This window comes from Cetorhinus maximus, chromosome 2 (genome assembly GCF_964194155.1).
Source record: "Cetorhinus maximus chromosome 2, sCetMax3.hap1.1, whole genome shotgun sequence".
Lineage (NCBI taxonomy): Eukaryota > Metazoa > Chordata > Chondrichthyes > Lamniformes > Cetorhinidae > Cetorhinus > Cetorhinus maximus.
In genome coordinates this window covers 111,704,448-111,726,654 of record NC_135880.1, presented here as the reverse complement: position 1 = coordinate 111,726,654, position 22,207 = coordinate 111,704,448, and the positions used below count along the sequence as shown (strand labels likewise).

The 22,207-nt window shown below is 43.4% G+C and overlaps 1 protein-coding gene across 4 annotated transcripts in view; it reads left to right on the top strand.

Moving 5' to 3' along the window:
• The window catches only part of LOC144696783 (dual specificity protein phosphatase CDC14A-like), a 187,523-nt gene that overhangs the window by 106,415 nt on the left and 58,901 nt on the right, over positions 1-22,207 (top strand). For all 4 annotated transcript variants that reach the window (XR_013580243.1, XM_078568539.1, XM_078568516.1 and 1 more), the window contains exons 6-12: positions 1,984-2,050; positions 2,524-2,586; positions 2,703-2,790; positions 5,946-6,176; positions 6,760-6,898; positions 8,555-8,720; positions 20,799-20,911. Coding sequence is in view for 3 of the 4 variants with exons in the window: in XM_078568539.1 (XP_078424665.1) it covers positions 1,984-2,050; positions 2,524-2,586; positions 2,703-2,790; positions 5,946-6,176; positions 6,760-6,898; positions 8,555-8,720; positions 20,799-20,911 (867 nt within the window). In the remaining variant the exon portion in view is untranslated. The remainder of the gene's footprint in view (positions 1-1,983; positions 2,051-2,523; positions 2,587-2,702; positions 2,791-5,945; positions 6,177-6,759; positions 6,899-8,554; positions 8,721-20,798; positions 20,912-22,207) is intronic.

The window sequence follows — 22,207 nt, the reverse complement described above, 5'->3', positions numbered from 1 at the left end:
CATTCACCACCGATGACATTCGCCTGGCCAAGAGAGCCAGAGGCTCCACGTGTATGGCTGATTTCCCCAGAGTCCAAGGTGTGATAGATTGCACACATGTGGCTATCAAAGCTCCATTGGACCAGCCTGGGGCATTTGTCAATTGTAAAGCTTTTCATTCCATCAGTGTCGACCTTGTTAATGACCATTGTCAAAGGATCATGCAGGTTTGTGCCCGCTAACCTGGGAGTCGTCACAACTCTTACATCCTTAGGTACTCCCAGATGCCATGGATGTTCTAACCACCAGAGCCATTGGAAAGTTGGCATCTTGGAGATGAGGGATACCTGCTGAAGGGCACATGACCCCGGTGAGAAATCTGCAGACAAGAGACAGAGATGCATTACAATGAGAGCCTCGTTTCTACCAGGGCCATCATTGAGAGACCACTATTCTAATCAAAATGTGCCTTTTGACGTTTGGACCTTTGAGGCAGTTCTCTGCAATATTCTCTGGCTTGTGTCTCACTCATCATCGTGGTTTGCTACGCCTTACACAACCTGACACCCAAGAGAGGGGAGGCCCTGGTAGAACTGATCTAATGGAGTGAGCCCTATACTCTGATGAGTCTGAAGACAAGTAGGAAGTCATCGTCGATTCATAAAGCCCTCTGTAGTCTGAGCCCCACCATTTGGCCTGGTAGCTGCAAGAAGTGGTAAGGATTCATAGCAGAAAGTGCCGGAAATAGGTGGTCTTTCAGCCTCTGGAGAAAGACTTAGAGTTAAAGGATAGAATATGACTCTTTTTCTGAACACTTATTCAGAAGGCGAATTGAACACGTGTGCTCAAATTATTTCCTCCCTGACGAGGATCCTGAATGAAGCACTGCTGGCATGATCGTCCACAGAATGAAAAAACATGCTCTCACCTGCTGCTCCACTGCTTCAGTGTCAGCTATGGATACTGCTTTTTTCAAAGAGTGCTGATAGCAAACCTGGATTTCTCGTGAAGCTGCCACCAACCCAATGCCAGCATGGCTTTAAATGTTTGGCGTGACCGATTTCCGGTTCAAAGTCTAACCCCGCTCCTGCTGAATGTCCCACCCTACACACCCTATCAGGCATGGAGCTCCCCTTCCCATGCTAATTGGCTGGCTAACACTTGATTCACCGTGCTGAAGCGGCAGGGGCGGGAGCAAGTGGACTGCACATTTCCCATTCCGCCTCCTCCTCTCCGCCTGAAACCGTAAAATCCAGCCCTCTGTGTGCCATTTGGTCTCCATATTTAAGGAAAGATATATTTGCAATGGAAGTGGTACAGCAGAGATTCACTAGCAGTGAATTTCCTGCCAGTGGCTGACATTTCCGGCTTAATCCCTTCGTTTGGGCTGCGTTTCAGCTGCAGCCAGTCCAGCCTCTGCTCCGTCATGGCTGTCATCTCCTGGGGAAAGAGGAGAGAGGGAGACAAAAACGCAGATAAGCAAACATTGCTCACGCGATGGGCGGTGCGGCATACAAAGCGCGGGTAAGTGAAACATGAACAAGGAAGTCGCGAAAGGCGGGACTTTACTGTACACTAGATTCTGAAGGGACTTGACAGGGTAGATATCAAGAGGTTCTTTCCCCTGGCTGGGGAATCTAGAACAAAGAGGCACAGTCTCAGGATAAGGGACTGATTGTTTAGGACTGAGAAGAGGAGAAATTGTTTCAGTCAAAGGGATGTGAATGATTGGAATTTTTTTTACCTCAGAGGATTGTCAGTGCTGCTTCATTGAAAACATGATTTTTGAGCTTGTAGGGAATCGAGGGATATGGGGAGTGGACGGGAAAGTTGAGTTGAGGCCGAAGGTCGGCCATGATAGTATTGAATGGTAAAGCAGGCCCAACAAGCTGTAAGATCTATTCCTGATCCTATTTCTTATGTCTTATGTTCTTGGGTTTTGTGTTTGACAGAAAATACAATTCCTACTTCATTTTTTGACAAATGTAAAACTTCTCATTGCAGGGATGCTTCATTTGGCACGTGCACATATAATCTAACAGTTCTGGACTGTTTACATGCAGTTAGCAAGGTAAAGTGACAAATACAGTATCAATTAGCATTTCCTGGCATTGTGTGTTTTCAGCAATTTGCCATGTGTGGCTTAATAATGCTCTTGCTAATAGCTTGGTAGAAAATATTGTCAATTCTTGTTTATGCACGTGGTAAGATCACAAAATTTGGATGTGAGGCCACAGGATCATCCTTACACAGAAACCTGTCCTGCCATTATCCCCTCCCCTATTTAAGAGACTTTTAAATGATTCCAAAGATTTACCTCCACTGTTCTACCCAGAAGTTTATTTCCAGTGCTAACTATTCTTTGCATGAAGTACTTCCTGACCTCAGCTCTGAATTTGCACTTGGTCCATTTGTGCCAGCATCTCTTTATTTTGTAGTAGTGATTTTAGTTGAAATAGTGCTTTGGGTTAACCTCTCCTATTGACTGTTTTCTTTATACTCTTGTCGGTTATTAAACATAATTCTTAACCCTTTCATTTGCAGGCCCTGCAGTATGAATTCTTTAATTTTAATACATTTGATGTAGATGAATATGAACATTATGAGGTTAGTGCTTTTAGATCGATAAGAAGATTGCATTTTCAAAACAAATTTTCTGAGCGCCTAAATATTATTCAAGACTGACACATATGAATAAATGAACACTTTTTATTTGTTTGCAGAGGGCAGAAAATGGAGATTTTAACTGGATAATCCCCAGCAAGTTCTTGGCCTTTAGTGGACCACATCCAAAGAGCAAAATAGAAAATGGTAGGTATTGAATCGTTAATTAATTAATTGTTACTTGGACCTGTGAATATGTTGCTTTACCTGCTTAACCCTTCACTTGAGATGTGCAATTAGTATTTGCAATGGTGCCTACAAATTTCAAAATGCCATGAAAGTGATTTGTTTGGTTTTTATTTTGTGGACTCACAGGAAGCAGTTGAGTCAAATAGTATAGGTGCATTTAAGGGGAAGCTGAATAAGTACACAAGGAAGAAAAGACTTGAATGAAATTTTGATGGGCTGTTCAGTAGAATCAGGCTCCGACATGGACCTGTTGGGCTGAATGGCCTGTCTCAGTAATGTACGTACTTTGCATCTTTAATGTTACCAACTCCAGTGCTGTCTTGCTAGCCCTATTTCCCTCCACTCTTGTTAGCTCATCCAAAACTCTAGTGTTCATATCCTCTCCAGTACTGTGTCCTGCTCATCAATCCTTGTCCTTTCGGACTTGCATCATCATCGACTTCCAGTCCTCAAGTTTGAAATTCTTAGTCCTGTGTTTAAATTTCTTCCCTACAATGTGTTTTCACTGGTCCCCCACCACCACAATCTCTCTCTTCCTCTGACTTTTATTCTAGTGCATCTCCTTCTCCTTCCTTCACTCCATCAACAGCAGTGGTGCCTTTAGCTACCTTGAGTCCACTCGGGAATTTACTCCCTAAGCTTTATCTCTCTCTATTTATATTATTGCTTAAAACATACCCCTGTGACTAAGCTTTTTACCAGTCCTCTAAAAGCATTTTTGGCTCAACATCCAATTAAAAAAGGCTCAATGCTCTGAAGTTTGGGACTTTATTCTATGTTAAAAGGTCCAAAAATGTAGTAGCTGTTGCTGTTATAGATTATTTGTAATCACATTAATGGTAATCTAGTATAAATGCCAATTTAGTCCAGAAAGATACCAAAAATTTCTTTGTTTTGCAATTGGGATTTTATTCCTTTTAAATTCGAATTGGAAAATTCTAGAGAATGTTGATATTGTGTAAATTTAAAGTCATTACTATTGTCCTGTTTTTAACCAGTTTAACAAAGTACAATTGAACCTTAGTTATTTGGCATGAAGTGGTGGAGGAATCTTCCTTTTCCTTCCGCCCCCACTCCAACCTCCCCCCACTACCCACCCAAAACACAATAGATAATAAAGTCGCCAAATTATACTGTTAGCTGTTCTGAATCTTAAATCTGTTGCCTTCAATTCCCTTCCAGCAACACTTTTCTCTAGCCCTCTGCTCCTGCATTGGAGCAGCTAATCTATCAGTTGAAATCAGACTTAAAGACCCTCATTTGTTGACTCTAGACTCTTCACAGTCTTCCTGGCTATTGAGGTGAATGCTGAATGCAGCATCTACTCCCCTCCAAAAAGCCGCTACTGAGATTACAGCTGTTGTCTTTAAAATTAGTATGGTGCCTATCCAAATAAATATACTGTGTGCTAGCTTAAGATCACATCTGTTGAATCATCTGGTTACTGTAATAGCTGATCTTGTATTCAGTATGCTCATTCTCCTCCCATCACTTCTCTTCCCACCAATATTAAACTTCTGAAAGAAAGCAGTTTGATTTAATAAATTTACACACAACCAAGTCCTAGAGACTAGAAAAACAGTAGGTTTCCCCCTCCTAATCACTACTCAATGATTCCTGTGCGGAAGTAAATTTATGTGGACTTTGGGTGAGAACATAATCAATCTCTACTGTACAGTCCTTTGTCATTAATAATAAATGATGTCAAGTTACAAATGAATGATGGTTACCTTGGGAAAAATTTTGAAGGGTTCTTGGTATCCATGGAACCATACCCCATTTAACCCGTCAATACCTGAAAGCAAGATGGGGAATGCTTATTTTAAAAGGATATGATCTTTGAGCATTAACCATGATGTAAACCAATTCTCCCTCTTCCCATCTGCTGCTGAAAACCTCATCCATGTCTTTGTCACTCCCAGATTTGACCAATCCAACGCTCTCCTGATTAGCTTCCCCTCCTGTATCATCTGCAAACATCAGTTCATGCAAAACTTGCGGCTCATTCAAAAATATCAAAAACACCAAGCTCAGCTCACCCCTGTCCTTAATGATTGCACTGGCTGTCAGTTCTCTAACACTTCAAATTTGAAAATTTCATCTTGTGCTTAAATTGCTTCATTGCCTCTTTTCTGCTTAACTCTGTAATTTCCGCCAGTCCTGCAACCACTCTGCCCCTGAACTCTTTGTTCCTTAACTCTGGCCTTTGCCCCACCGTTGATATCTCCCTAGGCCCCAGGTTCTATAATTCCCAACCTAAACCATTTCACACACACAGGCCCCTTCCACCATCCCCCTTAAGACTTGACTTAAATTTGTCTTAATTTCTGCTTTGACTCATCATTTTTTCATACATCTCTATAAAATGCCATGGAATATTGTGCTGTGTTAAAGATGCTATATAAATGCAAATTGTTGTTTTGAATTTCTTAATTTTTTTTTGTCTCTTGCCTACTCATTACCCAGCTAAATGAAAGTTCTGATTTATATTCATATGCATTTGGATAGTTTCTGATTCTGCACATTCAGAGAAAGAGACAGCTTATTGAAGATAAGCTGGTGTGTTCAAATCAGCATTCTGTGTTCATCCATAGTGTGTTTGATTGGAAAATATATGATATTTACAAATCTGGAGATAACTAATGAATGGTCACTGTGAGACACTTCACAATATTGGCCTGACCAGATTTGATTATGATAAGGATGTATAAGCTGTTTTGAATTTAAATTCATTTGTTCTTAAACACAGTAAATCATTTATGCTGGAGATGGTTTTCTGTAGGTGTCAATAAACTGTTGTATGTATTTTTTCTAAATGGAAGCCCAGTTAACATTCTTTTAAACACTTGATTTCAGATATTACTGTTTTGTAAATCAAAAGAAACAAATTGCTAATGATGGCAACACACCAAGTCAGACAGCATGTGGAAAGAGTAAAGACAAATGAATGTTTTGGGTGTAAACACATCATCAGAACGCTGATATGTATTTTCAGCAAGTTTTGGTTTAACTCTTAGTGTTGAGTGTGAAACTGTACTAAATGTTGAAAATTAACTAAATGGTGGAAATGAACTCAAGGCTATCTCTTCTTTCCCTCCTCCTTGCTGCATCAGGCTACCCTCTGCACGCTCCAGAGGCCTATTTTCAGTACTTCCGGAAGCACAATGTCACCACAATTATCCGTTTAAACAAGAAAATGTATGATGCCAAGCGATTCACAGATGCTCGTTTTGAGCATTACGATCTCTTCTTTGTGGATGGAAGTACACCTAGTGATGCTATAGTCAAAAGGTTCTTGAATATCTGTGAAAACGCAGAGGGTGTCGTTGCCGTGCACTGTAAAGGTATTGTTGCTGATTCAGTATTGACGTTAACAGTACTAGTATTATCTGAGTGGTAGAGCTAGAAAGGAAAAATGTGAATTTGAAAACATCTTTTTAAAAAAAAAATTACAAAACACAAAGTGTCAGTTAGTTAGCCTCTGAAATGAAGAGTCCCACCTAAGTCTGTCTTTATCTTTTAGAAGTGTAATGGAGATGAATCACATTTTCTGCTCCTGATTTCGAGATTATACAAAGATTGTATTCTGCCTTGGAAATTCAATATTTTGCAATGTTAAACCTGTAATTAGTAGTAGCAGGTTGCCAACTTCAAATTCAAATATTCTGTATTGCTGCTGGTACAATTTTAGGGATGGGAGGGGGCGGGTGGGCAAACAGGCGGTAACTTAGTTGCTTCCAGTGCTAGGGCTTCTATTCTATCCTTCAGTTTTTAATGGAAACATTGGAAGTATTCAGTTTTGTTTATTGAATTATGCATTCTATTTGTTTCCCAGTGAATTCCCGTTAGCATAGTTATGTATATTTTACCAGATTTTAAAGCTTTCATACACGAGAGAATTGACTGTGTACTTTTCTTTAAATGTAGCTGGCTTAGGCCGAACTGGTACTCTAATAGCATGTTATATCATGAAACACTACAAATTGACAGCCGCGGAAGCCATTGCCTGGATCAGAATATGTAGACCAGGATCAGTTATAGGACCGCAACAGCACTTTTTAGAAGAGTGAGTACCTTGCCATACTTAATGAAAATATCAGAAAGGGATGTTAAGTATAGTTTAACAAAAGGTATTTGCTCATAACTGATATATGCTTGAACTAAATCCTGCATTACTGCAGGAAAAATAAGTTGGTACGTAGACATTAACAATTTTACATCAGCAATGTGTTGGGGTTCTAAGAGATGTGCATTCATTGCTGAAACACTAGCTTGTAATCACAGATTACCATAATGTGATGGCGAGCCATGTGGTGGTTTGTTTATGAGCAAAGTAAATGCACTTTTGGAGGGTGGAGGGGAAAATTGAAGAGCAGATCTAAAGTCTTTGATCTGTTCTTACAAGTTCCAGATATCTTTTGAAAGTGGCAGAGATCTGACAGCCTTTCTGACATGGGAGGTCTAAAGAGTTTTGTACGGTACCATATAGCTTTGGACTAAATCATACAGAGTTTGAAGATCACTGTTTGATGCATTGTCTTTGGGAAGTGGTGGAGCACTATAATTGTCCTCTTTGCTCCAGAGTATGAAGGAAAAAACAATCATTATGATTCTCACTCTGATACATGATGCCCATCCATCGAAGAAAGTGCAAATGTGTGGATGGATAAGGAACAGGATTGGGATCTACATCAGTGCCCTTCATGGTTCACAAGCCTGTTGATGCCCACTTTCTAGGTCCACAAGTGAAAAATGTGAGCATTCAGCACCTGTGCTATTTTACTTTAGTCTGAGCCACCACCTTAGAAACAAGAAGGCAGATATGGCCCAGAATTTTGCGTTTGGCGTGCAGGCATATGCCGGACACGCACGAGCATAATATGATATGCAATGACGTCGGGCATGTGTCCCCATGTCATCGTGCACTCGCGCGATATTTTGTTCGACAGGTGCGCGCCGGAGTCGGCTGCGCGCCTGCCGATAATTGAAAGGCCTATTGAGGCCATTAACGAGCTAATTAACTTGAAATTTACGCTGCCCGTCCAACCTAACAGTTGGCCGGCGGGCAAAAAGGCCAAGCGGCCTTTACATTTTTTAGGAAACCTCATCCACTTTACTCCTCTGCCCAACCCCACCCAGCCACTATCCACTTTGGCAAGGCAGGAAACCAAAGAAAAGAAAATAAGACAAGTAAAGTAAATTTTTAACAGTGTTAAATAAGAATATTAGATCAGACAGAAAAACAATAAAAATAGAGGGGGAAAATAGATGGGGGAAGGTGATGATCAAAGCAGATTGCTTATTCAGAAGTTAGGTTTTGTAGTTCAATAATGAAGTAGTGACACCCAAATAGTTTATTACTATTATAAAGCCGAATGTCTCTGTGAGCTAAAGCTCTTTTTTTAATTAAAAGAGCCGATGTGGTCCTGGGACCCTGATGTTTACGTGGACCTGAAAGCTAAAAAAAGGTACATGGTAAATTGGATAAATTGAGCTGTGCTAGTTAAATGTTGGCTTAAAAACTAATGGAAATGAATGTATGGCACAGTAAACAGAGTGGTCAGTTCCTGATTTAGTGGACTGTAGAGGAATTGTGGGTTTAGCACTTTGGCAGGAGAGGAGTGCGAATGGTCTGGACAGGTTCCATATAGAAAAGAAGAGCCATTCTCATTCTTACATCCTTCATATTCTTCTTAAATATTGTTTATATTTTGCTTGGCAGGAAACAAGCTAACCTGTGGACCCAGGGTGACCTTTTCCGTGCAAAATTAAAAGAACAGCAGAATGGAAAGGATAAGGTTGGCGTTACCCGGATCCTTTCTGGGGTTGATGATATTTCCATTAATGATAATCAAAACAAGATGATTGACGAACAAGAATGTCACATGGTAAGTGAAATTTTGGTATGACGTGGTCCAATTTTTGGACAGTATTGATCAAGTTTTTCAGCTTCATTGCATATCACAGAAATGTTTATTAAAGGATAGTCCTGTGCAGTGATATTGTCCAAAAAATGTATTTTTAAAAAACACCAACAATACTAGTTAACAACTTTTCTTAATTTCATAATGTCCACCTTATACTTTTCTTCAGACTAAGATAAAATTGCCTATTTGAGCACTCTGCCAATATCTTGCAGGTTCCCTGAAAGCAAGGTATATTGAGAATGAAAATGGAAGATTAATGATATTAATATTCTAACCTTAGATATAGGTTGGAAGTGGATTTTGAGGGCAGCTACTGCATGATGAGTTTTACATCCTGTGCCTTTACAGTATTTTTTCTGTTTTGGGAATTAGTCAATAATTATGTGAGAGTCAGCTTGTAAGCAGGAGGTAATATTAAATTGAGGTATTATTCACAGGTACTGTTATGCTCCCTGTGGAGATCAACAAACTAAAAGAACCTAATTTACCAGCTGATCCCAATGAAAACCAATGGACAAGATTTAATCTTTTTATAACTTTTACTTTATCATTCAAACCACAATGAACATAAGTCAAACATGAACTAAAAGGCAAATCACGGTCAATGTCAATTACATATTAAGTAACAGATACAACAAAGATAGATCTCTCGGATTTATTAAGCAGATCACTCAGCACCTATGGGCAAGAACAATCATCACCGCAGGAATCACAACGTAAGTCCCCAAAACTTTCTGGAAAGTTTTCTGACCCGACCCCCCACACCCCACACCACCCTGAGAGTGTGGCTCCCCAATGCTCCATTACCATGGATTCCACCACAGATACCCAATTGCTTGAAAGTTGTAATTGACAAGGCTAATTTTAAAAAGGATTGGGAAATATTGTATGGCACCAACTTCAAAAGTCCTTCAAGACTCTGATCTTCCTCCGGTAGAATTCCAGCTCCTTTCTAACAAGGATTTAGCCACCGCTTCTCACCCGACAGCAGCTCCCAGTCAACCTAGGTTCCACGGGTACAATCGTCAACAAAATAGCAGACTTCTCTAGAACCTTCTTGGCTCCTTTCCCGTCGGTCTTGGTTGCATGGATCCACCAGAGTCATCTGCGTTGATTGGCCAATTCTGGTCATTCAGTTGCATTAAAGTAACAGAAACAGTGGCAACAACCTTGTATTTGCGTATTGCCTGCTCCCGGATCCAGCCCTAAAGTTCTTTTTCAGCTGCATGCTACGGATGGGGAGAGGTGGTGGGATAACTTATCCCCCCTTTTCTCACCTCTTGGCAGACCGCAACTAGATGTATTTTTGAGAAGGATTGTTTTCGTTGGAGCAGAGAAGACTGAGGGGCGACCTGATCGAGGTGTACAAGATTGAGGGGAATGGACAGGGTGGATAGGGAGCAGCTGTTCCCCTTAGTTGAAAGGATCAGTCACGAGGTGACACAAGTTCAAGGTGAGGGGCAGGAGGTTTAGGGGCGATGTGGGGAAAAAGTTCTTTACCCAGAGGGTGGTGACGGTCTGGAATGCACTGCCTGGGAGGGTGGTGGAGGCGGGTTGCCTTACATCCTTTAAAAAGTACCTGGATGAACACTTGGCACATCATAACATTCAAGGCTATGGGCCAAGTGCTGGTAAATGGGATTAGGTAGGCAGGTCAGGTGTTTCTCATGTGTTGGTGCAGACTCGATGGGCCGAAGGGCCTCTTCTGCAGTGTGATTCTGTGATTCTGCAACTGCAGCTCCACGAACCAAATGGGCACAGACAAACCATGCCTTGATTGTCCAATGTGCCATACTGCGGATTCCAACTGCTTGAAACTTATAATTAACATGGCTAATTTTAAATGGATCGGGAAATATTATACTTTTAATACTTGGCATTAATTGACAAATTCTCAGCACCCTGTAGCTAAGGTTGCCACAAACTCAGCTCTGGCTTGAAAGTTCTCTATTTTAGATACATTGGGCAGAATTTTAAATGCCAAGGAGAGACTGGTTCGGCTGTGGATTGGGGGAGGGAGGTTAAAGCCCTGGAAAGTTATTTGGGAAACATGTCATGATCCCGTCGACTTCCTGGTTTAAATTGGAGTGGTTTGCAGGCGAACAGAGAACCTCTATGAAGCTGTCTGGTGAGTAATTTCAATATGTAAATCCCCAATTAATTTGGGTTTTAGCCCAGAATTCTGGGTTTAACAGGCAGCACATGTACTTCCGAAGTGGTGAGGAACTCACCAGGATTAACTAGATGAGAGGAATGCTTCTACTGTGTAACTGACAGGCTGGGGAGCCTTCAAACAGTGAAACTGAAGGGCTGCAGCCGTGTCTAGATGAGAGGGTGCTGCTCACAGAACTTCTTCTGACACACAAGACTCAACTTGAGAGGTGATTTGGATTCTTGGAAGTTAGTTCACAATCTTGTACTTCACTCTAACCTTGATTTGCACTTCCCTGCTGTCAGCCTTCACTGTATCGTTGGAGCATTTAGTGCAGCTCTACCTTAGACCTCTGGTGAGGAACAAGAGCAACAGCAACTCCAGCATCAGCACAAACAAGCTTCTCAGCCACATGCTGCTCAACAGGACAGAGGAATTGGACACAGATCCAGCTCAAAGGAGAAGGGACTCCCAAAGCATGGTGTACAGGCAAAGGATCAGCTCTCTTGACATGTGTGAACACCAGTGCATCATGAGGCTTGGGTTTATACAGCAGGCCATTGCTAACATCTGCAGTCCCTATGAAAAAGACCACCTTCTCATTGGATTAGGTGGGAGTTGTCAAAGAGGCTGTCACTGAGGGGCCAACCTACATGTGACTCCAGAGCCACAGCAATGTGGTTGACTCTTAAATGCCCTCTGAAATGGCCTAGCAAGCCACTCAGTTGTAATAAACCTCTACAAAATCACAAAAAAGGAATGAAACCAGATGGACCACCTGGCATTGACCTAGGCACCAGAAGCGACAACGGCAATCTCAGCCCTGTCGACCCTGCAAAGTCCTCCTTAATAACATCTGGGGGCTAGTGCCAAAATTGGGAGAGCTGTCTCACAGACTAGTCAAGCAACAGCCTGACATAGTCATACTCACGGAATCATACCTTACAGATAATGCCCCAGTCACCACCTCTGGGTATGTTCTGTCCTGGGGGCACAGTGGTATATAGTCGGGAGTGAGTAGCCCTGGGAGCCCTCAACATCGACTCTGGACCCCATGAAGTCTCATGCCATCAGGTCAAACATGGGCAAGGAAACCTCCTGCTGATTACCATGTACCACCCTCCTCAGCTGATGAATCAGTGCTCCCCCATGTTGAACACCACTTGGAGGAAGCACTGAGGGTGGCAAGGGAGCAGAATGTACTCTGGGCAGGGGACTTCAATGTCCATCACCTAGAATGGCTCAGTAGCACCACTGCTGACCGAGCTGGCCGAGTCCTAAATGACATAACTGATAGACTGGGTCTGCACAGGTGGTGAGGGAACCAACAAGAGGGAAAAACATACTTAACCTCATCCTCACCAACCTGCCTGCCACAAATGCATCTGTCTATGACAATAACAGTAGGAGTGACCACTGCACAGTCATTGTGGAGACAAAGTCCCGCCTTCACATTGAGGATACCCTCTATCATGTTGTGTGATACTACCACTGTGCCAAATGGGATGGCTTTTGAACAGATCTAGCAACTCAAGACTGGGCATCCATGAGGCACTGTGGGCCATCGGCAGCAGCAGAATTGTACTCGAACGCAATCTGTAATGTCATGGGCATATCTCCCACTCTACTATTACCATCAAGCCAGGGGATCAACCCTGGTTTAATGATGAGTGCAGGAGGGCATGCCAGGAACAGCACCAGGCATACCTAAAAATGAGGTGTCAACCTGATGAAGCTAAAACACAGGACTACTTGCGTGCCAAACAGCATAAGCAGCAAGTGATAGACAGGGCTAAGCGATCCCACAATGAAGATCAGATCTAAGCTCTGCAGTCCTGCCACATCCAGTCATGAATGGTGGTGGACAATTAAACAACTCACTGGAGGAGGAGCCTCCACAAATACCCCCATCCTCAATGATGGGGAGCCCAGCACATCAGTGCAAAAGATAAGGCTGAAGCATTTGCTACAATCTTCAGCACGAAGTGCCGAGTGGATGATCCATCTCGACCTCCTCTAGAGGTCCCTAGCTTCACAGGTATCAGTCTTCAGCCAATTCGATCCACTCCATGTGTATTCAAGAAATGGCTGAAGGCACTGGATACTGCCAGGGCAATGGGCCCTGACAATATTCCAGAAAAAGACTTGTGCTCCAGAACTTGCCACGCCCCCAGCCAAGCTGTTCCAGTACTGCTATAACACTGGCATCTACTCAGCTATGTGAAAATTGCCCAAGTATGTCCTGTACAGAAAAAGCAGGACAAATCCAACCCGGCCAATTACCGCCCCATCAGTCTACTCTCCATCATCAGTAAAGTATTAGAAGGGGTCATCAACAGTGCTATCAAGCAGCACTTGCTTAGCAATAACCTGCTCACAGATGCCCAGTTTGGGTTTTGCCAGGGCCACTTAGCTCCTGACCTCATTACAGCCTTGGTTCAAACGTGGACAAAAGAGCTGAACTCACGTGGTGAGGTGAGAGTGACTGCTCTTGACATCAGTGTGGCATCGAGGAACCCTAGCAAAAATGGAGCCAATGGGAATCGAGGGGAAAACTCTCCGCTGGTTGTAGTCATACCTAGTACAAAGGATGATGGTTGTGGCTGTTGGAGATCAGTCATCTCCAATCCAGGACATTACCGCAGGAGTTCCTCGGTAGTGTCCTGGGCCCAACCATCTTCAGCTGCTTCAACAATGATCTTCCTTCCTTCCATCATATGGTCAGAAGTGCGAATGTTCGCGGATGATTGTACGATGTTCAGCATCATTCGCGACTCCTCGGATACTGAAGCAGTCCATGCCCAAATGCAGACAGGCCTGGAGAATATCCAGGCTTGGGCTGACAAGTAGCAAGTAACATTCGTGCCACACAAATGTCAGGCAATGACCATCTCCAACAAGAGAGAATTCAACCATCGCCCCTTGATGTTCAATGGCATTACCATCACTGAACCCCCCACTTTCAACATCCTGGGGGTTACCATTGACCAGAAATGGAACTGGACTAGCCATACCAATACTGTGGGTATAAGAGCAGGTCAGAGGCTAGGAATCTTGCGATGAATAACTAACCTCCTGACTCCCCAAAGCCTGTCCACCATCTACAAGGCACAAGTCAGGAGTGTAATGGAATCCTGCCCACTTGCCTGGATGAGTGCAGCTCCCAGAACACTCAAGAAGCTTGACACTGTCCAGGACAAAGCAGTCCGCTTGATTAGCACTACATCCACATACATTCACTCCCTCCACCACCGACGTACAGCAACAGCGGTGTGCACCATCTCCAGATGCACTGTAGAAATTCACCAAGGCTTCTTCGACAGCACCTTGCAAACTCACAACCACTACCATCTAGAAGGACAAGGGCAGCAGATAGATGGGAATACCACCACCTGGAAGTTCCTCTCCAAGTCACTCACCATCCTGACTTGGAAATATATCGCCGTTCCTTCACTGTTACTGGGTCAAAATCCTGGAACTCCCTACCTAACAGCACTGTAGGTGTACCTACACCACAGTGACTGCAGCGGTTCAAGAAGGCAGCTCAGCACCACCACCTCAAGGGCAATTAGGGATGGGCAATAAATGCAGACCCAGCAAGCAAAGCCCACATCCCATGAATACATAAATAAATTTTAAAATACCTCTATCCCACCCCACTTGCTCTGTGCCCTTCCCTGGAGTTCTGCGCTCTCTTCTACGAAGAGTGAAAGCAGTGGATGTGGGGAATGGATCGTGTGAAGAGGCGGGAGGGACAATATTAATGGAGGATGCCTGTGAGGCTTGGATGCAAAAGGGCACAAAGTTGAAGGTGAGTGTCAGTCTTGGCTGTTCAGGTGTCTGGAGAGGAATGAGTGAAGTTGCAAAGTATGTTGGTCTGAAGTGTGTTGTGCTGGAGAAAACTGGCAAATCAGAGTGAGAAGGTTGGCACCTGCAAGTGATATACCACTTACCTTTCCCGCCCTCCTGGGGCACTCTATCCAGGTTTGAGGAGCCACACTGCTGTTATCCATTTCCATCGGCCACTTGCATCCACTCCTGCTTGGTTGGAGTGGCTGGCCTCTTCCTTCCGCCCTTGCCAAACCTCACCTCACCAGTTCCTAGGATCCTGCAGCAGGGCCTCCAGGTAAGATTTAGAGACTCTTCCCAGGTTCTCTCCATTCCTGTGGTTGCTAAAGCCACAATAATTAATATACAGTTCAGCAATTCTGACCCCTGCTAAAGTCCCTTTAACTAGAAATCCTTCCTTTGGCAGATTCTGGGCGTCATCCTGCTGAGCCTCTCTAACAAGGAAACCCAGAAGCGGGATGCCAATGCTGAATTAAAGAGCCACGGCAAAGCCTGTTTGACAGAAGCTGCCGACCTGCTACTGCCCTCCCTGCTGCGAATGAATCTGTTGAGATAAAATTCCACCCATTGAATGGGGAGGAGCTCTAAAAAGAAAAAGCAATGTGTCTCCGTGGGGTAAAGGGAAAATTGGAAAGAAAGGTTATGCCTGGCTTTTGTTGATATTTCCTAGTAGCTACCTACATGTCCATCCAGTACTGAATTAAAATCACCAAAGTCAGGGATTGAACTATGTTTCCAAAACAAAAAGTAGCATTTATATTGTGCCTATAATGTAGAAAGATGTCCCAAGATGTTTCACAGAAGAGCAATTCCAGAAAGGTAGATGCTGAGCCAACAAAGGGACTATTAGGAGGGGAAAAGCAAACACTTGGCCATAGGGGTAGGTTTTAAGGAGGGATTTAAAGCAAGCAGGGACAGTGAAGTGTCTGAGGGATTTAGGGTTAGAATTCCAGAGTATGCAGTACGGATAGCTAATGGCATTGGTGGAACAAAAGGAGTCACTTGATGGCAGAGTCTGAGTAAGAGTTCTGGGGAACAGGGATGGGTTGTGGGACTTGAGAAGTTAGAGATGTGGGACAGGTAAAGCCATGAAGGAATTTGAATGTGAGGATGAGAATTTTAAATTTGGCTGACGGGGATAAATGTGCGACTGAGCAAGGACGGAGTGACAGGTGAGTAGGACGTTGTGCAGGATAGGATATGGCAGCAGAGTTTTGGATGAGCTGAAGTTTACAGAATGGAGGATGGGAGCCTGGTTAGAATGGCATTGGAATTGTCAAGTCTGCATCTAATGGGCATGGAGAATGGTTTTGGAAGCCATGAACTGAGATAGGGGTGAAGGCAGCCAATGTTACGCATACACGTAAGGTGATCTTTATGATAGGAAGAGCAAAGGCTTGAAAGGTCAGCTTGGGGTAAAGTGGAACACTTAGATTACAACCGGCCTTGTTCAAATCAAATCTATGAATGTCATGGTCAAATTGTTTAATTCTCTGGTCAGAACACATTTTGAATACATTGTCCAGTTTTGGTCACTAAAATGCAATGGGGGCCATTGATGCACTGGAGGCAATGCAGCATAGAGCCATGAGACTAATCACTGGTAACAGAGGTATGAAGTTCAGGAAAGCCTGAAGAAATGGTCTATTTAGTATTGCAAGGGGCATCTATAAGGTGATTTTGTTGTGTGTATAAAATAGTTAATGATGAGGGCAAAAGATAGACCCAGCAAACTACTCAATGGAACTTGAGAGTATAACAAGGGGGCACTGGCTCAAAATGGCAAAAGCCAAACTTAGGACAGACTTAAGTGATCAATACGTAGATTGGATTCCTTATTCTGTTAAAGCAGCTATATAAATACAAATTGTTGTTGTTCCTGAATGTGCAGTGGATTCAAAGGGCAGAATTTTGCCCTTGGCAGGCGGGGGTGTTCGGGAAGCCGCCCACGAAAGGCACTGGAAGGCGATTTCACGCTGGAGGGCCACTTAAGGCCCACCCAGCGTGAAATAAGAGTGGCAGTGTTCAGCACTGCCTGTGCAAGGGTTGGGGGGGGTGTGGAGGGCAAGCTGGCCGAGCGCGAACTTCGCGTATGCGCACAAGTGAGCGCTTCATAATCTCCCTGAGGCACAGAGCTGCCTCAGAGATGAAGCGATGTTTAAAAAAAAAAATGAAAAAAATAAAAATGTAATAAAACATGCCCCCTCATGTGACTCTGTCACATGAGCAGGGGCATGTGCTTCATTCAATTGTAAAACTTTTAATTTATTTTTATTTGCTTTTGGAAACCTCATCCCGCCCATGGATGAGGTTTCCAAAAAAATGCAAAGGCCACTTGGCATTTTTGCCTGCCCGCCAACCATTAGGTTGGACGGGCAGTGAAAAATTTAGGTTAATTGATCATTTAATGGCCTTAACAGGCCTTTTAATTGTCGGCGGGTGCACTGCCGACTCCGGCACGTGCCCACCGACCAAACTATTGCGCGACTGCGCGTTGATGTCGGCATGCTCGGCCGATGTCATCACACATCATTTCACACTCAAGTGGGTCGAGCGCACACCCACCTGCTGAGCGAAAATTTTTGCCCAAAATCTCTAGAATCATTTAGATGCAATGGCCAGGATGGACTTGAGTCCACCTAGATAGATGAACAACATGGGCTGTGCAGCCCTCTTCAACCATAAATCTTTTATGAGCTCTGCTTTCTGGATGACAGGAAAGAGGTGGTTATTAGTTACTTTTTCTGTTAGTTATTTAAAAGATGCCAAATTTTTGGCAAACACTGAAGATAATCTCACCTGATGAAACTTATACTTTGTGCGTATCTTGACATGCAGAATAATTCGGGATTATTCAAGGTTGCAGTTTAATCTTGTTTCACTTGAGAATTATGAAGTTGAACTGCCCATTACATAATCGCTACCTGGTGTTATCTTGAGTATTAACGTTTAGCGCTATGATGCATGATCCTTTTCTGGTCACCTTGCTATCATTTCAACACCATGAGCTAGACTTTCCACTCCCATACCGGCGGTTTTAAAGTCAAGGAAGCTGGTAAAGCCCAGCATCTGGCCTGCCCACCACCCACCCCTGACCTGTCTGAAATTTAACATGGAGCAGTGGAGACCAATTAATGGCTATCTAAGAGCCTCCTCCCACTCATGCCAAGCAGGTGTCCCAGCAGCTTTAGCTGCGTGGGCTGATGTTGGGCAAGGGGGTAATACCTCATTTGAGGGTTGCGTGTGCCCATCGGAGGCCTCTCTTCCCCCCTTTATCCTCCCCGCCTGGCCCCTCACACCAAGCCAGCCCCACATCGCCCTCAACCTCTTGCTGGGGCCTGCCAGCCTGGCCCCAGTGATACCCCGGACTTGTCTGGGCTCCTCTTCATCAGGACTGCCTGCAGTCCCAGCCATGCTCACCACTCCCGCCTGGCGCTGCTGGGATTACAGATCTGCCAGTCATCCAATTGGCTAGCAGCTCTCTAAGGTGGGTCTTGCTCCCGAGATAGGGGTGGAGGTCTTGCAGTAAAGCGATGAATGCTGCTCCCAGCAATGAATTGCTGAGGGGCGGCCATCCATTTGGTGGGCGGGTTCACCATCGATTTTTTTTTTAGCCTGGTAGTTGGGGTCCACAGCGCCCTGTAAAATCCAGTCCTATATCGTTGTGAATGTTTGACATTGGTGTGCTGCACAAAAATTGCAAGCAGTGATTTCGGGTAATATTCTAAACAGAATTCTGAATGTAAAATTGATGGCTGAAAAGTAAAATTACAAAAAATGTGCATGGAAAGTGATACCAATTAAGTGTCTGGGCTGACAGCACAACAGCATTTTTTTAAAATTGATGTGAAGGATTATTTTTGAGATAAAAATGGTATTTGAGTTGTCCGTTAATAAGGAGAAGTAGTCTCATTGAAAATGCTTAAGTGAACTACAAGGATATTTCCTCAGATGCTAACTTATTTATATTGCTCTGTTTATTGGAACTACAATAGATGCATTAATACCAAACACTTCATCAACAGATGTGAGGCAACTTGCACTGCCAGACGTGTTTCTGTTCCAGGTTGGAAATCGGTTGAGCAGGAATTTTGTGTTAAAATGTTATGATGTTACATAGTACTGCCTCCGTAATTTCTAACCCATGCTAGCTTTCCTATTTACTATTTTATGTGGCATTCATTTATTGCTCAGTTGCAATTTAATTTCACTCCAATTTATTTATCGCCTCATGTTAGAAGTCAGTTCCAGAGCACATTGAAAAAGCAGGTGCCAGCTAACCGTGTCATGAGGCAGAATTTTATGGGCCCCCCACCAGTGGGTTTGCAGATGGGAGATCCATAAAATTCCTTTGGTGGTCTTTCCATCGCTCTTCTGCCCGCCCTTGATCTGTCTGGAATTTTACAGGGGGTGGGGGGTGGTGGGCGCAGATGAGGCCTAGAGTGGCCCACCTGCCCTCTCCCCAATTGAGGCACTTAAATGGCCAACTAAGGGACACTTCATGGGGGATAAGCCTGGCAGGTTATCCTGCTTGGCCCTCAGGCGGGCAGGTGTTGTCCTCCCATTACTGGTCCCCTTTCAAAATCTGGCACCACCCTACCAATCTGTTGAACCCTCCTCACTGGCCTTCAATGCACGCCCCACCACCACCCCACGCTTCATCTCTCCCATCCACCAGGCCTCCCTTCCCCTCCCCACCACAAGACCCTGCACAAAAACACACATCCCGAGGCTCAAGCACTTTGACTAGTAATTCCAGCAGTCACCACTGCACCCTGGGCACTGCTGAAATGACAGAGGCCGGCAGCTCTATCAGGTGGGACTTCTGCCTGAGTGAGGGGCGGTAAGCCCACCTCCAGCCAATTAATGCTGCAAGGAACATCAAATGGCTGTGGGGCATTCCTGATCAGTGGGATGCGTTCCCCACCAACTTCTCCTGTGGCGGGATGGAAAAACCCTGCCCATTAAATAGTTGGATGTGGGATCTTCCTGGTTTTCCTGCCCACAACGGAAAGTCCTTTATTAAGAGAAGGACTACACAGGTTAGCTAACTCAGAGGAATGGAGAAGGGTGTCTGAGGCTGTTTTTGCATGCCATTTTGTGTTCCGTTGAGAGCACATTCATGAAGGGCTGAAGAGTCCACTTGGCTGTAATACGATGTAGGGCTCAGTGATATTACAAAAAGACAAATTATGGCATGGAATATTTAATTGGTGTGCGACTGACCTTGCACACGTTAATAATAAAAAGCTCTGGTGTTGCATTTTTTTATAGCTTTGTAATATGGCAGAAATGAATTGGGCCTAAAATACGAACATACCAACCTGTATTTATATAACACCTTTTAAATTCTAACATGTTTTAATGTTCTTTACAAAACAAATAGGTGGAAAGGAGAATAAAAAAAAGAAATATAGGAGTAGATGCTGAACATGGTCAGAGAGTTGAGATGCTTGATCAAAACCATTGGTTTTGAGAAGATTTTTTTAAAGGGACAGCGAGAGGTGCATGAGATAAAAACAGAAAATGCTGGAAATGTTCAGTGGGCCTGGCAGCATCTGTGGACAGGTAAACATGTTTCAACTCAGTGTCCTATCATCAGAAACATTAACTCTGTTTCTCTCTCCATTGATGCTTCCACATCTGCTGAGTATTTCCAGTCAGCATCTGCAATGTTTTATTTTGTGGAGACATTGATAAAGTTTAGTAATGGAGCTCCAAAGAGTGGGACTTGGGTGGCTTTTTTCTCCATAGCCCAGATGAAGCAGCGTTGGTTACAGTAAATTTAAATTGCTGCTGCCCTTACTCTGGAATCCACCCTGTAATTTAAACTGTAGATTTGAAAATGGCAAAACAAAAGCAGACAATTAATCTGAAGTTGTCATTCACAACATAAACAGGACATAAAGCAAAACGCTTGGTGGTATTGTAGCCTTCTGGTCTTTCATACATGCAATTGGTGTGATTCTACATATTGATTTAGTTTATTTTGGAAAATTTATTAATTGTTCTGATTTTATTTATTCTTTTCTCCATAGTACAATGATAATGATGATCACTGCACTAATAAAAATGAACTGACCCAAGGTGATAAACTTAGGGTATTAAAGAGTAGAAGACCAGCAAGAGCTGTGACCACTGGATCAATGAAGTGAGTATCTTTTAGGAACAGTAGTGCTGTCAAAAATAAACATTTGTATCCGATGACTTGTGGCCAGAAATCCTGTGGAAAAGTTTGAGTTTTTACTTTTGGATGAATGGTTGTCCTTTTATCCGGATAAAGGATGTTGTTTCTGGAGAGTGGAACACAATGCTATTTCAGATACTCAAGTGTTTACCGCATGTACTCCTGGGACAAGAATAACACAGTTAGCTGGAGAGCAAACATTCCTTTGCTGAGCCCAGTAATGCGCTTTAACATTAATCTCAGGAACATCTCTATTGTATTATCGATCGCTCCATATCCCACAACAATCATCCGTGTAGTCTTTCAAATGAGTGCCAGGTTGGCTGAGTATTTTTGTGCTAGGATCACAAAGTTGTTGAGAACTAGGTTGTATTTTGCCCAAAATAATTCTTGTGGCCCTTAAAACAAACACAGGAGGAATTTTCCATCTTATCAGTCTGGGCTGACTGAATCTAGTCTGAAGTGTGAGAACTGTGTGCCAATCTACTGCAACACCCAGCCGCTAGGGTTTTGATTATTGCTGTGAAATCTATTTTGTATTTTTGGCTGTATCCTCTTTAAAGCCATCTAAACTGAATGTTACCCTCTTATTTGAAAGAAACGTTATGACAATCTTAGTGTATTTTGTGCTTGGATGGAATAAAGAAGGACACAGCTTAAAATACAATGAAATTAATCTTTGGTGCAAAAACCATAAGCCTAGAGTTTGGGTCTTGCCATTGGGCCTCACACCTCTGGGACTGATGTGATAAAGAACCTAGATTGAAAATATGTACGTAAAAAGAAAAAATATGTATTCCCATTTTAATATTAATATGATGCATGAAACTGATGCTTCAGTGCTGGTGTGACTGCTGTTAATAGTAGTAAGGCAAACTTTCCCGTAGATGGCGTAGTGTCTTGCCGTGACATTGGTTAGGATAACTGCACATGCTGTCGCTGAAACATGAACTTCTAATAAAAACAAAAAGCTAAAAGCTACTGCGGATGCTGGAAATCCAAAACAAAAACAGAATTACCTGGAAAAACTCAGCAGGTCTGGCAGCATCGGTGGAGAAGAAAACAGTTGACGTTTCGAGTCCTCATGACCCTTCGGCAGAACTGAAGTATAGTTAGGAGAGAGGTGAAATATAAGCTGGTCTAAGGTGGGGGGGCGGGGGGAGAGAGAAGTTGAGGGTGTTGTAGGGATAAGCAAGCAGTGATAGGAGCAGATAATCAAAAGATGTCACAGACAAAAGGATCAAAGAGGTGTTGAAGGTG